The 16,747-nt window shown below is 39.4% G+C and overlaps 1 protein-coding gene across 1 annotated transcript; it reads right to left on the bottom strand.

The window, feature by feature from the left end:
• Nucleotides 1-400: 400 nt before the first annotated feature.
• rspry1 (ring finger and SPRY domain containing 1) lies at nt 401-16,545 on the bottom strand. Its single transcript, XM_053500341.1, has 15 exons — nt 16,223-16,545; nt 13,794-14,292; nt 12,217-12,269; nt 9,545-9,657; nt 7,101-7,227; nt 5,920-5,978; nt 5,703-5,769; nt 5,479-5,610; nt 4,289-4,404; nt 4,068-4,211; nt 3,738-3,849; nt 3,383-3,485; nt 3,098-3,250; nt 2,875-2,979; nt 401-1,437 (listed from the first exon to the last, which is right to left on the bottom strand). The coding sequence occupies exons 2-15, from the start codon at nt 14,147-14,149 to the stop codon at nt 1,341-1,343; spliced, it is 1,737 nt and encodes a 578-aa protein (XP_053356316.1). The 5' UTR covers nt 14,150-14,292; nt 16,223-16,545; the 3' UTR covers nt 401-1,340.
• Between the last annotated feature and the right edge of the window lie 202 nt (nt 16,546-16,747).

Here is a 16,747-nt window from a genome sequence, read left to right as displayed (position 1 = left end):
CCTCCATCCACTTTATCATGTTCAGGGTCAGTGGATCAGGACTGTATTCTGGGAACACTGGGTGTAAGATGGAATAAAGCCTGGCTTGGACAACACTCCATCACAGCCCTTAATTAATTTATTTTTTTAAACTACTTTCCTATGACAGGGTTTCAACCCACATCGCCACTTACTTTCAGTAAACGTTTTATCCCGGTAAAGGCTTCATTAACTCAAGTCTATCCTAGGATTACAAACCACCAAAAACTATTGAAAATTAATATTTCAAGTTAATTAAAAACATCACAAATGTAAAGAAGTGTAATGAAAACCCCTGCAAGACTTAGATAATTTACAGCAAACAATTATGCAACACGTAAATCAGACGTTTATTACAAACATCACAGTTTAAAAAAAAAAAAAAAAAAAGAATAATTCTGCATTCAGTCTTTTACAATCTTTGGGAGCTCTTGTGATTTCAGTCTCACCAACTAATTCAGAGACTTAACATTTTACACCCTATATCTGTGACAGGAGATACGTGCATCTTTACATGACAAAACTAAACATGGATAATGACTGCATCGAATGCTGCTAAACAGCACTGCACCCTGAATTTAAGTCGCTGCATATCCAAGGGTAACCTCTGCAATTTTTTTGGAAGTGTTTCATTTTTTAATACTAAACAATATTTTCATTGTATACAGCAAAAATCTGCATAACCTGCATTATCTATTCATTCAGGTTTCCATTCTAGTTATAATGCAAAGGACTTTATCCTTTCAAATACGAGCAAATCATATCAGATAGATCGAAAATATCAAGCTCGCTCTGTGTCTTGAAGAGGTGCAATATCTGGGGGAAAGAAAAAAAGGTTACGGAGCTGCTGCCTGTGTGATTGAGTTTAAAACATATGAGTCACAGATACATAGAACACATCTGAACACAGAGATATGCAGGCACCTTTGATTGGTGCCTTTGGGGAGCGAGTCTTAGGCAGAATCTTGTGTACACAATGCATGTACAGCTAGACATGCATTAATTGTCATTTTCCTGCAAATGATGCTTTGCCCTTCTGAGGAACCTTTTAAACTCCACAGGTTTCCTCTTTCACTGGGGGTAACCATCTTAGAGTCCACATGTTCCTTCCTATTTCTTCTTCCTTTTTCTTTCCTATTCTTTCCTTCTTTCTCTCCTGAGGAGAAAACCTTTAAGATCTTCTTCCTCACAACATTTCGAGCTGCGACATCCCATCCTCAAACAGCCTTGTGGTTCTACTGGTCAGCCTGGATCTCTTGGACAGAACTCGGATGGGATGGAAGCTAGGGGGAGTGTCCGTGTCTTGGCTTTGCGAGTTGACGTCAGGAGACATGCGAAATGAGTCTGACTCGTGTCTGAATGTCCTGACGACACAGCGGGCACATATCCAGCTGTAAGGCACACTCCATGCAAATCCCACTGTGGACACAGACACACACAATCATTCAAAACTTTTTTTTAAATCAGAAAAACAAAATTTTACCCTAATTTTACCATAGTAACGGCATATTCAGTTTCTGAATTCTACTTATTTAGAAAGTGTACATCAGTACCACTTGAGCATTATGCGTGATCTAAAGACAGTTAATCCAGAGGTATAAAACAATATCTGGATAACTAATATGACTGAATGGTGACAAAAGTTGGTGACAAAATTTTAAATCTGAAACTCATTAGTAATAAATCTTAATTTTTTTTAGGAAACAGGGAAGGCGTCAGTTTTGAATTTGACCTAGGGAGAAGGAAACACATGATACCTTGACTACAACTATTTGACTTTGTCTTTAAACACCACTTTAAGGGAGACATTTTATCAGGTAAAATAACTACAGGATGATGGACATTTCACTACATTTTTCAGTTAATAATAAAATTATATAACAATTAAAATAACAGTTTCAAATTACCTACGTATACTATTAACCCGATTGATGTTATCTAGAACAAAATATGTTTGCTGCTTATAATTAATTAAACAATTTATTTTTATTACACCTGACCTGCTAGAATTTTTACATGCATTTTGACGGGTTGCACATCGCTTTACAACATTACACTACTTTTATACAAAACCGCACTGTATTTAAATAAAACAAGGATTCAAAACAAGATTTTAAATAACCTATATAAAATATAGGAGTCAAAAGCTTGTCTAGCTGGAAAATTCCCACACTAGCTTTATTCTAACAGTATTAACCATCAACCATATGAAACGGTTCTCCTTGACACTACACTTAATAGTTATACATGAACTGTAAAATATAGCAGTTATACCGTTCACCACACGTTACTGAAGTTCCACCTTGTGGCGTTATTTGGTATTACCGTGTAGCTACATGGCCAAACTTCGGGTTGTAACTGTCTATTGGACAATGCCTGTACTATTATAGAGGAAACTCTCTTTGTTTTTCGTCATTGACTTTATTATTAAATGAGCTGTATTGTCTGTTTAGTAATCATTCAAGAGAGGGTACTTGAATGAAAAATCTATTAAAGCTCCACTCAGCTAAATAAATGACATAAATGTACATGATTTAAGTACAGATAACTGTTACAGATTCTGTGCTGGTTCATGTTTGGAGTAGAGCTGCTGAAATATTTTTTACTATAAATTTATCTGTGTGCATCTGGACTGGAGTTTGCCTGCTGACAAACCATACTCTGTATTGCTAGATGGGGTGGACAAATTGTATACAATATATGATTTGTATATACATACAGTATGCATACAATGCCAATTGATATGGCCAGTGATGGGTGTATAATACAAACTTTAAGCAAACCCTTAACCCAAAAGCTATATCACCACAGTGATAGCTCTGTATGCTCAGACCACCACAGTGGTCTGCTCTGTACCTGTGTGCACATGGTCTCAGCTCTGTATCTGCCATTTGGTCACAGCAAAGGGTGCAGCAGTTGTCTCTGATGCTCACCTGCCTCAAAAGGGCTAGGCGCCTGTGCCTGAAATAACGAGAAGAGAAAGACGATTGTTTTTGGCGAAATACGAGATGACTGTAGTTGTGACCTACTTTCAAATAACAGCTTGGAAATGAAAACTGCATCAGACAGCTAAACTTACCTGGGCAGGATTATCTTCTCATCAGATGCAAGTGAAGCAAATTCATTAAAGGTGCTGAACTTTACAGACGGCGGGTGGCGGAACGGCTTAGCCCCAAAGTTGAACTCACACTGTTGATACGACATAAAACTGGCTGCTGCAAAAAAGCCAGACCTGAAAAAGAGGAAACGCACAAAGGGAATAAAGAAAACACAAAAACATTTATTCATTATTATTCAACTCCCTGCACACTGCTTCATTCATTCAGGGTGCATTCTGTGGCATCGAACAGACGAGTTTACTCACGTGGCAGAGGAGAAGACCTGCCTTTCAGGAGGAAGTTGGTGTCCATTTAGGTAGAAAATCATCTGTTTCTTGCTGAGGTCCAATAAGAATCCTATGGCATCACCTGCAGAACAAAAATACCTATTATTATCATCTACTCCAGCGAAGACTGTTGGACACTCTTATGATGTACTTATTCAATACTTTCCTCACCATCAATAAGGAAAATCAAGTAAAGCTCTAACAATAAGGGAATGCATTCTGAACTACTCAACTGTTTGTTAAATCCTACAGTCCTTCCAGAGAATGTGCAAGATGACTGTTTCATGTATACTTCCCAAGAAACTAACGGATGAGCCAGTGAATATCTACTGACCTTCTTTCCAGCAGGGGTGGGAGTGAGGTTTACTGCGTGCATTGTACCAAATCAGCTGCCTGCAGCCGTCATAGGCACACGAGTACTCGTCATCTCCAATCCCATAGCCCTCCTGTAACACAAGGTATAATGTGTGTAAAATATCAGCAGCAGTTATATCTTTTGACTGAAATATTATATAATGATGGTTATATATTTACTACAATAATTATTAAAGGATATAATAAACTGGTTCAGATTAACTCATCGTTTGTGCTTAAAATTATTAAATAGATTCCTGCAAACATATTTTATTAGGATGTGGTTATGTGAATTAGACAAGATACGAACATGGTTGAGGAACTTGCTATCCTTGGTGGCCCAGCCGATCTGCATGACACCCGAAGTGATGACCGTGACCTCATAGTACCAAACACCAGAGTCCACGCAGAATGTACAGCGCACACTCTCGAATGAAGATGCATCACATCGTGCCTGAAGTGCACGATCATGAACAATTGTAAATTTCAGGAAGTTATTAAATAAATAAAATAAATATGCTTAATGCTCACCTCCAGTCCACTGGGAGAGATCTTGAGATATTCACTGACGTCGTTGCTGTTAAGCATGGCATTGATATTGTTCAGGTTGACCTTCTCGTAAGTGAAATGCCGACCCTCCTTTATAACTGTTAAAAGAGATGAAAATATTTGATTATATAAACTTATCAGACTGCGGCCCTTTCACAGGTCTACATTTTACACTGCACACCCTAAATAAACAATTTCACAAACATTTTGAGTCCATTATGTCGGATTCTTTTATGATTTCTGTTTGCCCAACAAATGTCAATAAAGTAAGGGGAAAATACTGTACAAAGCTACACTGCAGCTTTAACAGCAATCTGTATTTAAAAAAAAAAAAAAAGTATAATAAGTTTTTTTTTTTATCTTTTTATTTTTAGCATGTTTATGTATATAAAGTGGAAACCTATTTTCTTTTTGGAAAAAGTTAGTTTTTTTTTCCAGGACTCTTTGTCAACACTGACCAAAGACTGTGCAACCTAGAGGACAGCAATAAAGCAAGTGATAGCATTTTGATTTACCAAATACTTTAAAATTAGCTAAAGACTGATGCCTAAATTAAACAAAAAATCCAAATGAAGAAAAGTCAAGCCTCTTTGGTCAAGTTTCTACAAAAACACAATTCCTTTGGTTCATTAAAAACCAAAATACCAAGTAAAAATACTAAAGATATCAAAACTATTAACAGCTTATATGGAATTATGTAGTAAATAAAAGTAACAATTTTTATATATTAGACTCTTAAAATAGCAATTGTTGACAGCTTTGCATACTATTGGCAGTCAACAAGGACTCAATATATATGGGAACTCCTTCAAGACTGTTTGAAAATCATTTGAGGTGATGACCTTATAAAGCTGGCTGAGAGAATGCCAAGAGTATGCAAACTGTTATCAAAGCACAATGTGGCTTAATCTAAAATATAAAACATTTCACTTTGCAGGTCACATGCTTTTAGATAATTAATAAAACTAAATGTATGAATTTTATGTAGTTAATTATCTAAAACCTTGACTGGTCCTGTTAATATAGTACCCTCAATTTAAAGCTTCCCCTCACCTGCTCCACATGTTTACTGTATGTCCACAATAAAAAAATAAGTGAAAAAACAACATAATGTGGTGCACATAGAGTAGTTTTAACACACAAGGTCCCTGACTGAAAGCTGGAGCACTTACAAAGGTTGTCCAGGCTCCACTGTGCGCAGAAGCCGACTTGGCGTTTAAGGTAGTCTGAGTGATCTGCCCATGACTCCAGGACCGCTAGCCGATCGCTGATACATGACTCTGACACGGTCAGTTTGTTCTCACCTGAAAACACGAGAAAAAAAAATTACCCTTGTCAATTCTTTACAAATAAAGTCTATATAAAGAAAAAAAGAAGGGGGGGGGGGGGGACTTACTGGTCTGGGAGAATTTCTCCAGAGCAATGAGTGCGAACAGCATTACTGTGGGGTGGGCCTCAGAACTCTAAACATATAAAATGAACATAGTAAACCAAACAACAACAAAAAAACATAACACGTAAGTGAACTGACAAACTTACCCAGACTGAATGCTATGTGATTTATATTGACAAGATTTGTAAAAGGTGTGTAGCTTAAAAAAAGTGCCCCTCACCAGGCTCTCCAGTAAATACTCCAGGGTTCCTGGGCTGAGAAGTGCAATGCTAGCAGGACCTACAAGACAAGAGTAACGTCTCAAACACCTGGGATTATCCAAGCACCATTCAGCTAACAAAGTGAAACAAAATCAGCCTTTTCATGACTTTGAACAACTGGACAGCAAGACAAGGGCATATATCCCAGGCCAAATCCACTGAGTGTATGTCTGTATATTTTGAGGATTCAGCAGATCTGTCAGCACACTGTCCCGAGTCTCTAAAGGAGAGTACAGTGTGCATGTTCATAACCAGCATGGAATTTTAACACCTCTTTTTCTGCAGTTTTAAAATGACACTCTCAGCATCAGTGAGTAACAGTACATGAATGTGCACATCCTGTCCTGTACAGACACGTAGGAGTGGGTGGATTACTGTTATAAATGAGATACCAGTCAACCAGTAGTGACTTTTAAATTCAGTTTCTACTGTCGTTGGGAGTCTAGGGGAAAAAAAACAAAGTTGGAAACTATTTATAGTTCTGAAAACAACATGGTCCAATAACCAAAAAAAGGGTTGAGCCTATCTATATTTGATTACAGCATGTGAGACCTGGTTAATACTAAAACTGAAAAGGGGAAAAAACCAAGGGGGAATGATTTCATTCTGACTGCAGCAGAGTATTTAAGATATTTTGAAATCTGGCATTTGATTACAAACTGAATTGATAAGACTTAACGTCTCTTTCATTACTGCAAGCGTCCATCCAACATATGATCAAAGCACAGTTAGCTAGCCATGGTTTTTACACGTTAACTGGCAGACTGACTCCCTACAGAACATCTATGAGCACGGTTTTGGTTAAATTTAATTATTGGTTCTTAAAATACGCTACAGAATGAAAAGGTTGTGGGAACCTGACCGATTATTTCAAGTACAGTACTTCCAATTACGTCATGATTCACTTTTTCCATCCCACTGAATTTTGCACTTCACCCCACAGCAAGTCTCTGGCAAAGTTAATTTTAAGCCAGATGATCAGCTTTCTCCTTCACTGGACCAGCCATATGGCAACATCTACAAGGTGATGTCACTAATAGCGGCATATACACAAGCTCCATACCGATACCATCCAAAAACTTTGGATGCACTTGTGTGCTTGGACATTTTTGCATGCGTGTTTATGTTTATGACAGTTTACCAGCGAGTTTTTCAGCTAAGCAGCCCAGCACTGCAGTGGTGTTGCGGTGCTTGGCGGGGATGAGAGCATCCTGGTGAGCCACAGCGCCACTCAGACTCAGCATGTCCGACAGCTTCTGCAGAGCGTCCTGCACAAAAGGTACAAAGGCAAGGTCACAGCAGGGTAAAACCACAGTGCTCAAAAATGCTATATTTAAGGGGCTTTCTAAATCATACTTCACAACCACCTCATCTACCACCTCGTTTAATAAAGTTACAGTTGGGGAAATAAGTATTTGATCCCCTACAGATTTTCTAAGTTTGCCCACTTACAAAGAAATGAAGGGTCTATAATTTTTATCATAGGTTTATGGTAAAGGATTAAGACAGAATATTAACCAAAAATACAAAAAAAGCACATGATACAAATATTATGAATTAAGTTGCATTTCAATGAGAGAAATAAGTATTTGATCCCCTACCAACCAACAATAATTCTGCCTCTCACGGACTGGTTATGTGCTCTTGTGGTACGCATATTAATTTAAGAAGGTGCTCCCAACAACAATGTGGTATGTCTATTAAAGCCACAAAATCTCTCTCTTCTATTCAAACCTCACCACCATCGGCAAGACCAAAGAGCTGTCAAAGCAAGTCAGGAACAAGATTTTAGACCTGCACAAGGCTGGAATGGGCTACAAGACCATCAGCTAGAAGCTTGGTGAGAAGAAGACAAATGCTGGAGCGATTATTTACAAATGTAAGAAATACAAAATAACCATTAATGGCCCTATATGTAAGATTTCACCTCATGGAGTAAGAATAATCATGAGAAAAATGAGGGACCAGCCCAGGACTACACGGGAGGAGCTTGTGAATGATCTCAAGGCAGTTGGAAGCACAGTCACCAAACAAACCATTGGTAACACAATACGCCTGCATGGATTGAAATCCTTTAGTGCAGCAAGGCTTCCCCTCCTCAAGAAGACACATGTACAGACCCGTCTGAGGTCTGCCAATGAACAGAGACTGCTGTGGTCAGATAAGACCAAAATTGAGCTCTTTGTCATCAACTCGACTTGCTGTTTTCGAAGGGAAAAAAAATGCTGACTATGACACTAAGAACACCACAGTCCCTACAGTCAAGCACAGAGATGGAAACATTATGGTTTGGGGCTGTTTCTCTGCTAAAGGTACAGATTGACTTTGCTGCACTGAGGGGCCAATGGATGAGGCCATGTGTTGTAAAATTTTGGATGAGAACGTCCTGAAGATGGGTTGTGGATGGGTCTTCCAGCATGAAAATGACCCCAAACATACTGCCAAGGCAACACAGTAGTGGCTTAAGAAAAATCACATTAAGGTCTTGGAGTGGTCTAGCCAGTCTTCAGACCATAATCCTATAGAAAATTCACAGACAGAGCTGTAACTTCGAGTTGCCAAACAACAGGCAAGAAATCTTAAACATTTTGAGAAAATCTGTAAAGAATAGTGGATCAAAATGCATCCCAAGATATGGTCAAATCTGGTAAACAACTACAAGAAACGTCGTTCCCCTGTGCTTTCCAGCAATGGTCTCTTTACCAAGTCATGTTTTGCTTGGTGATCAAATACTTATTTTCCTCATTGAAATGCAACTTAATTTATAACATTTGTATCATGTGCTTTTTCTGGATTTTTGGTTGATATTCTGTCTCAATCCTGTACCATAAACATATGATAAAAATTATAGACCCTTCATTTTTTCGTAAGTAGGCAAACTTAGAAAATCTGTAGGGGCTCAAATACTTATTTCCCCCACTGTATGTTGTGTTTGCTCATTCATGTCAGCGGGATTTAACAGTAATGTAGTGAATAGGGCAGGGTCACTCTTTACTGCAGACTGGTTGTGCATACAATACAACATAATCAAAAATCTTAATAAAATAAAGTGCTGTTTGTGCCTTCAGAAGCATCACTGTGAAACCCAAAACAGTTATTTATAACTGAATCAACACAACAAACTAACAAATACTTCTATTCTGGTCAGGTGAAAGAAATGTTTGTGATTGTGATCTTATAACACTGTTTTCCTTCCAAAGAAAATGATGAATTAATGTGACTCTTCCCTCAAGTTGGTGGAAAATTAACTGTATCTATAAACATATCTAAGTCCCACTGGTTTCTGTTTCTTGCTTTTAAATGTGCAGTGGAAAACATGCCAATAAAAGCACTGCATATAATAATAGTGAGATAATGGTGAGAAATACTGAGAGTTTGAGTGCACAGCACAGAGTGTCAGCATCTTATCTAAATCAGCTTAATGCAGCGCACTGTGGCATTGTTAGAGGCGTTTAATGTTAAATTACTGTTTATACTTATGAACATGTGTAGTACAATAAATGCCATGACTCATTTGTGTGTTTTTATCTACCGCCTACTGACTATTGTGGTGTTAATAAATGTGTAAAAAGTGTTCATGCTCACTTTGGTGGGCAAAGGACATTCGTCCAGGAGCAGGGTGATCACAGCCGGGCCCAGGGGATCATCCAGAGGAATCACTCGAATCAAAGACTGCACCACCTCGAGCCAGCCGTCATCTGCAAGGAAACAAAGAGAATATTATTTAGTTTATGATTCACCCAAGGATTGTCTTTTGTCTAAGACTGGGAGATTAACATTGTATTCCTTCATAATGGTCCATGATGATGTGTCATTATTTCTAAAAATAAAAATATGAATCATCAAACTGATTCAACTGTGCTAAATCCTGAATCACTTACACTTCAGCTGCTTTTCACACCAACTATGCTAAGTAACATAGCAACATGTTCTGTTAAGTGCAATGATTTAGACAGTCACCACGTTCAACTGCCCACAGAAGAAGCAGACAAATGTTGACAAATTTATCTTTAACATTCCAGCTAGAGCATTTTGAGCTTAGGAGACACAGCATTGTTATGCCAAATGATTCTAGGTAGGAGTGGTTTGACATTACTGTTCCCTTATCTTCATGGTTCACAAAGTGTGAGGCGCGCCCCACTAGTGGGGAATACAGACATGACAGGTGGGGCGCAATGAACAGGAGGGAATTAGTGGAAAATAATAGGAAAGTACCTATTCTAATTCATGCTTTTCTTTATTGACAATAAAGATCGGACACTCGAAACTAAACACGCAAAAAACTGAATCATTAATAAGAGTAAATTAAAATAACATCATAGAAAAAGTGGAATCATAATGCAACAATAACGGTTTACCGTCGGCATGTTAATTGCAGAAGAACAATATATATAAGGAAACATTCGGTATTATGTATGTAATTTCATTTATTCCAATGTGTATGCTGATGTTTCTGTATTTTTTCAGGCAGTACTAGTCTGGCATTTCTAGTTTCCAGTGTGGCAACAAAGTTGCTTTTTGATCCTTTAGGCGCTGAACAAAGGGGAAGATCAATATCGTTCTACACTTTTTTTGTTGGTGTGCGGCATTTTGTGATGATCCCTAAATCATTCGTTATGCCATTTATTTACGCAGCTATTGAATTTGGAGATGCAAATATGCGAATATGAAACTAACTTTACCGCGGACACAAACCGGCTCAGTAGCGTACTGTATGTAGTGAGCATAATAACGTCAATGGATACATTTGTTACATGGACCACAAAAAAAGCCGGTGATTCAGCACTATCAGGCTAATCAACCAAAAAGCCAGCCGAAAGGAACACATGATGAAGCCTATGTTGCGCTTGGATTCATGGTGGTGATGGTGAGGACAAAGGAGAGACCTGTGTGTGTTACGTGTCTTAAACCGCTGGCCCCAACAAAGTAGGAAGACACTTAGAGACAACACTTCCCAGTCACGTTAATAAGCCACTTGACTTCTTTGAAAGTAAGCTCTAGATAAGTGACAAAGTAAGCCTGTTATAACAATTGCACATGTATTTTATCTGTTTTAAACTTGGTGTTATTGGATCTTATTCGCTTAGAAATTGATATTTCAAAAAAATAGTAAACTTGGCCCGATTTCGTTATCATTTTGTTGACAAGTGGGGCTTGAAAATTCGCCCACCCCCTTAAGTGGGGAATGACAGAAAATGTTTGAGAACCACTGCCTTATCTACCCATCTAGTCTAACTCTGTCCGCCTGCCTGCCTGCCTGCCCGCCCGCCCGCCCGCCTTATGGTAGGAAAAAAGACTGTCCCTGCTTTTTGTCCTGTGTGCATTGACCTTAAACAAGCCAAGATTTTACCCCTAACTGTGACCTCATAAGAAGTTGCCCTCCCCCCAGGAGGAGTTGTTGCTCAGCTCTGCCGGTCTTTAATTTACAATAGCTCATTTACAGAGACACTGAAACAGAGCATTTGGAAAAGAAAAATGATGGAGGAAGTCTGCTGTATTAAAATATGCATTATCTGAGGGGTTACTCCTGTGGGAACATCAACAGACACACTTTTGGGAGACGAGGCATCTTGCCTCTATAAGCATCACTGCGATATTAAAGTCAAGACTAATAATGTGTGTTGCTCAAGCTGCAGTGGGCTCCTCCACTAATCTGACCAGACTTCTTACGTCACCAGAGCCGAATCACGTCAGCCAATGCAACAGATGCATGTATTAATAAAGTCAACAGACACAGAAACCCTGACAACCGAACACAAGGGGGAGTGTGGAGGCTGGCAGAAAAGAAGGACACGGTGTACAAGAGCATCCAGGTCCTTTCCAAATTGTACTCCACTTTTAGATCAAATGACTTCCTGTAACCCAGATAAATAGTGAGCCTAACAGATATGGGGAAGGAACACAAGTCATTAACGAATGGCTATAAACTAACACTAAAACGAGGAACAGGTTCAAAAAGGACCACTAAAACTAAAGCAAGAAAGCCAAAGCTTTAGCCTAAACACAGCAGCCTAAGGGACTTTTAAGTGCAGCCAAGTAACAAATTAGCCTTATCAAACAAACCTAGGTTTGACAGGGCAAAGCTGAAAAGAACAGTTAAGTCTATAAATTTTATTACAGTTACATAATTATTTTATAAATGATTGAACATGACAGACTGAATCTGTCAGTGTTTAGAAATTACTATATTACTCCAAATAAAGCCCTTGATATGTTTTAAAGTGGGCAAGTCCTGCTGATCTAGCTTCCTTACTCACCAGTTTCAGCCATCTCATGCAATGTTATCATGGAGTACGGAGGCTCCTGGTCACTGTAACAGTAAAGAAAAACAGAAACTTAAAACCACAAACAAAAGTAAACAAATAAAGAAATAAACAAAATACACAACCCTTTGCTTGTCATTTTTTCAAATGTCATCCCTTGTAAGCGTATATAAAACAATTAACCTATTAGTTCCTAGATGTAAACAAACATGAAACCCTAATGATACAACAATCACATGTGAAGCATAATGATGGACTGCTGGTAAAAAAGAGATAGTGTGCCTTTGCTCTGGTTGTTCTGGCTGCACGATGTCCCATTCATCTCCCTGATTGCTCCTGGAATGGTAAATTTGTGTGGTGACAGCGGTGCTCCCCCAGGGAAAGCCCTCAGGGACACCAGCACCACCACACAAGACTCCAAGAAGAGGAAGGAGCTTTACTGTTCAGCAGAGGGTCATTTTGGTTGGGATGTTATTCCTCCCATAAATCAGAGAGGGACAGTGTAAGTAAAGACCATGCTTTAGAGCCAGCATCTTAGCTAGAAAATGAGCTAAAAGAGCAGCTGATGGGAGGAGGAAGAGCGAGCAAGTAAGAAGGCCGAATTCCCCATGGCTTTTAGACATACAGAGTATGCTCTGTGCCAGAGTAATGATGATAGGATGTGAGGGCTGAGGTTGCTGATTCACGGCCAGTAAATATCCCGGCTTGCTGTCCATTTCTGACTATTTGCTTCCTGAGCAAAACAGTGCTTTTATACTAAAGACAGAAAAGTATTAGTGTACGTACATTTTAAGTGGAATCGAGCAAGCATTGCACTTAGGTACAGACAGCAATGACAAATTCCAAATAGCAGAAACAGAGCATCCTACTGCTATCTGCCCAAATTAAAACATCCAATTCCAACCTTTTAACAAACCAAAATGAATCCAGTTTTTGATTCAACATTAACCACACCAGCGTAGGCATGTGGATATCTGTGTGGGCTGCCCAAATAAAAAGGTGAGAAAATATACATAAAGGCAAAAAAAAAAAAAGAAGTTCTGACACCCTGCCAATGCATTAAAGCACACATTAAGGGAAGCTCGTGTTGACTCACTGTCTAGTCTTTGGCAAGAAATTAAAATGAAAAGCAAGTCTAAGCAAATAAATGAATAAATAAATGCCTTCCTCATTAAAGATAACATTGAGAGCATGTTGCCTGTTTCCATGCACTGAGCTGAACTGCTCTTAGCAATGCTGCAGAAGGCTCCTTTCTTGACAATGAGTGCATAATGTTTTGTCAGGCAAAAAAAGTCTTGTTTAACATGCATTAGAAGGTGGATGATAAAGGCTAAAAGAACATAGATATAATATATTATTTTAGAGAGCATTAGCAAAACATCTTAAAACAGATTCTGCAGAATCTGCTAATAGATTTTGCATCACACCAATTTATCATCCCACCCACATAAACCTTATCTGAAACTTCTGAGACAGCACAGCTTATAAATATAAGACCATACTCCAGGTTTTACAGCATTTTACTTCTTGCTGCATTTTTACTTCCTGTAGTAAAACTGAAAACAGCTCACTTGTCAACAAGAGTTCTAATAACTGCCAACGTATCCAGCACCAGACCGTCGACGTTCTGCTTTTTCCTGCGCGGCTCGTGAGGGCCACGGCCTCGTCTGGGTGGTCGGACAGGGTCCCGGGGCCGGCTGCCCCTAGCCTCAGGGGGCTCAGAGTTCTCGCCCCCCCTGTGCTGCCTTCGAGGGGCCACTCCCTCCTCTACATCGCTGTCCTCTCTGCACACGCAGCTGTTTCCCATGGCTCCGCGACCCACGAGGCTCCGCCACAACTGGACAGATCGCAGTTGTTCGACAGTCAGTTGCAGAACCCGTGCAAGGCTCCTGCTGGCACAGAATGCAATCCAGGTGGCTACTATCATATCACTTAGGGAGGCGCCTCAGGACGGGCTGCGTGGGGATGTCTATCATCGTGCTACTGAAGACTGTCAGCAGCAGAGTAGAAAGAAGCCACAGGGTTAGAGTTGTATTCAACAAGCATCGTACAGCAGGGAGCGCTTCACTCCTGTGGAGAGGAGGAAAAAAACAGCCACTGAAAAAGCTAAAAAACTAGATCAACTTGTCCCACAACATAGCAATCCAGATTAAATCAACAATAAGAATAATAAATATTTCCTGTTTATAAGGATTGTGTCTTAGTATAAAAGCAGACATTAAAGATACACCCAAATACAGGATTAAGTAGGTTTGTTACAGAATGACCAGATAGTTTCTGTTGACTTTTTCAAAATGACAGATTCAAATTCCCATCAGTTTTTGTCCCTTTCTTGTCTAACTGTGACTCGACTAAGTTCACAGCCCCTTCCTTCTGGACTTCCCCGCATCACACAACAGCAGCTTCCAGGTCTCTGAGTAGGGGACGTACCTGCACTATAAAGTTCTTTACACTACAGTCCAGTAACGTTGTAAACGCATTGAATTGCTACATCTGCTGCCGATCCTAACACTTTTACAACAAACACACACATACTGTATAACATGACCCGCCGGACCATACCTAATGGAAACAAGTGTGTTTATTTTGGCTAATTAGTGCTGCACACTGTTATGCTGTTTGGGGTTTTTTTCCCCTGGCACACTGCCTTTCCTTACATCTACTCTCTCCGAGTTAAAAATTATATACACTCAGGTTATATTAAAACTTCTGTCGGCCACACTGTCTTATATGTTTAAGGCTACTGTCTCCCCAGTTACTGCTGTGCAGGTCTAAACGTGTTATATTGGTTCATTCGGAACTGCGGTGCCAGCAGAAATATATGCCTCACACGCTATAGAGAAATTGCATTGTCACAAAGTAGTGTGCATAAATAAAGGATTCAAATAAATAAAGCTAAAGGAGAAGTTCAAGGAAGGTCGCACAAGAAGGAGCCGGATGGGTGTCCACGTCCAATGACCCCATTGCATCCTCCTCTGAAAGCAGCCATATGATGACGAAGATATACTTCTGATGAAGAAGTGAAGACAGCGGTGCATCCGTGGCTTTTTAATGAGGGACTATGAGAGCTTGTTGACAGACGGACAAAGTATATTGAAAACCAAAGAGATCATGCCCAGAAAATTATAAATTTGTCTTTTCTAAAAGTAAATAAAATAAATTCTACAGCCAGAGTGTGGATACATTCTGCCTATTCCTCGTATAATGACAACCTCTTACTTAATAATAGCATAATATTTAGAAGCATCTTTTCAGGAAAATTAAGGGATTAGTTGATTTATGAACAAGAATGTGCAGAAATGTTTCACAAGTGACTTAGAAATCAGTGAAACCTTTAAATTAGGTTAACAAACTATAACACCGCTGTCATACTTTAACCCGTTTAATTTGTTGCTGTACAGCTAAAGATAGAAATGTAACTGTATATATTAACACTGGTCCAGCATAGCAGACATGTGAAAACTAGACAAATATTAGTAATTTCGGCCATCCTGTGAAAGGATTATGACGTACTGTATAGAGACTGGAAGCTTCTTAGAGTGAACTTATTGTGTTAAGAAATACAGCTCTATAAAAACTGCAGAAATTGAAAAACAAACCATATAAGTAAAAAAAATTAACCCACCAAAAAGAGCCTTTCAAAAGTCCTGTCTAATTATCACAACAAATTAACTAACAAATAAAATCTGGACAACTGATTAAACATCCAAGTTAACTCAGTGAGGTTATGTAAGTTAAGTTTCCTGCCGAAACTCTCCATGAATAACAGTAATTAGCTTGAGAGCTAACTGTTATCGCACTGTATAACGTATCAGAGCTAGCCGACTAGCTACTTAGCCTCCTTCTTCAACATATAACTTTATGTTTAGGTTACCCACAAGTCTGGTTAAGCTATAACAAATATCAACACAGCCAAAATAACTACAGTGGCTTCAAACCAGTAGCACGCTTTCAGTAAAAATAAACCATAAGTGCTATCGGAACTAAACACGTCACTTACCGGATAACAAGAAGCAAGCGGAGGCGCTCGCGCTCGCTCGGCGACTGGGCCTAAACCCGACTCATACAGGAAGTGTATCAGTGCGGCTAATGCTAGCTGGCGATCCGTTAGCACGTCGCTCAGGAAAAGAGACACCCTATACAAAAAAGTTACCGTAGCTTCTATTACACAGGAAACCGATGTGTACTCGGAAGCGGTCGATTAACAGACATAATCATTATATAATCTCTCTCCACATGGAAACACGCCCATACGTAAGACGGCAGCTAGCTAACCGAGCTCTCCTTCCTAGGAACCATCATTCGTGTTTCTGTTTCTGTCATCACTGTGAGGAGGGAGGCACATTCAGGCGCGCGCGCGCGCGCACACACACACACGCAGGAGCACCCAGGGTTGCCAGGTGTACCAGAATCACGTAGCCTTGATGCTAAAGTATTTTTTTAATTTGATGCTAGAGTATTGCTCAGTGGAAACAAGCACAAATACTCCTATGAAAGTGTGCTGCGGTGTTCTGTATAACGTTTC

This window comes from Clarias gariepinus, chromosome 7, assembly GCF_024256425.1.
Source record: "Clarias gariepinus isolate MV-2021 ecotype Netherlands chromosome 7, CGAR_prim_01v2, whole genome shotgun sequence".
Taxonomy (NCBI): Eukaryota; Metazoa; Chordata; class Actinopteri; order Siluriformes; family Clariidae; genus Clarias; species Clarias gariepinus.
The sequence above is the reverse complement of the archived record's forward strand: the minus strand, read 5'-3'. Positions and strand labels throughout refer to the sequence as shown.

Bases quoted from the DNA above. Each gene is read 5' to 3' on its own strand.
- rspry1 (XM_053500341.1), bottom strand. From the start codon at position 14,149: ATGATAGTAGCCACCTGGATTGCATTCTGTGCCAGCAGGAGCCTTGCA. The intron at 5,770-5,919 runs GTGAGGGGCACT...TTATATGTTTAG, and splicing joins AGTATTTACTGGAGAGCCTG to AGTTCTGAGGCCCACCCCAC. The intron at 4,405-5,478 runs GTAAGTGCTCCA...CTCTTTTAACAG, and splicing joins GTGGAGCCTGGACAACCTTT to TTATAAAGGAGGGTCGGCAT.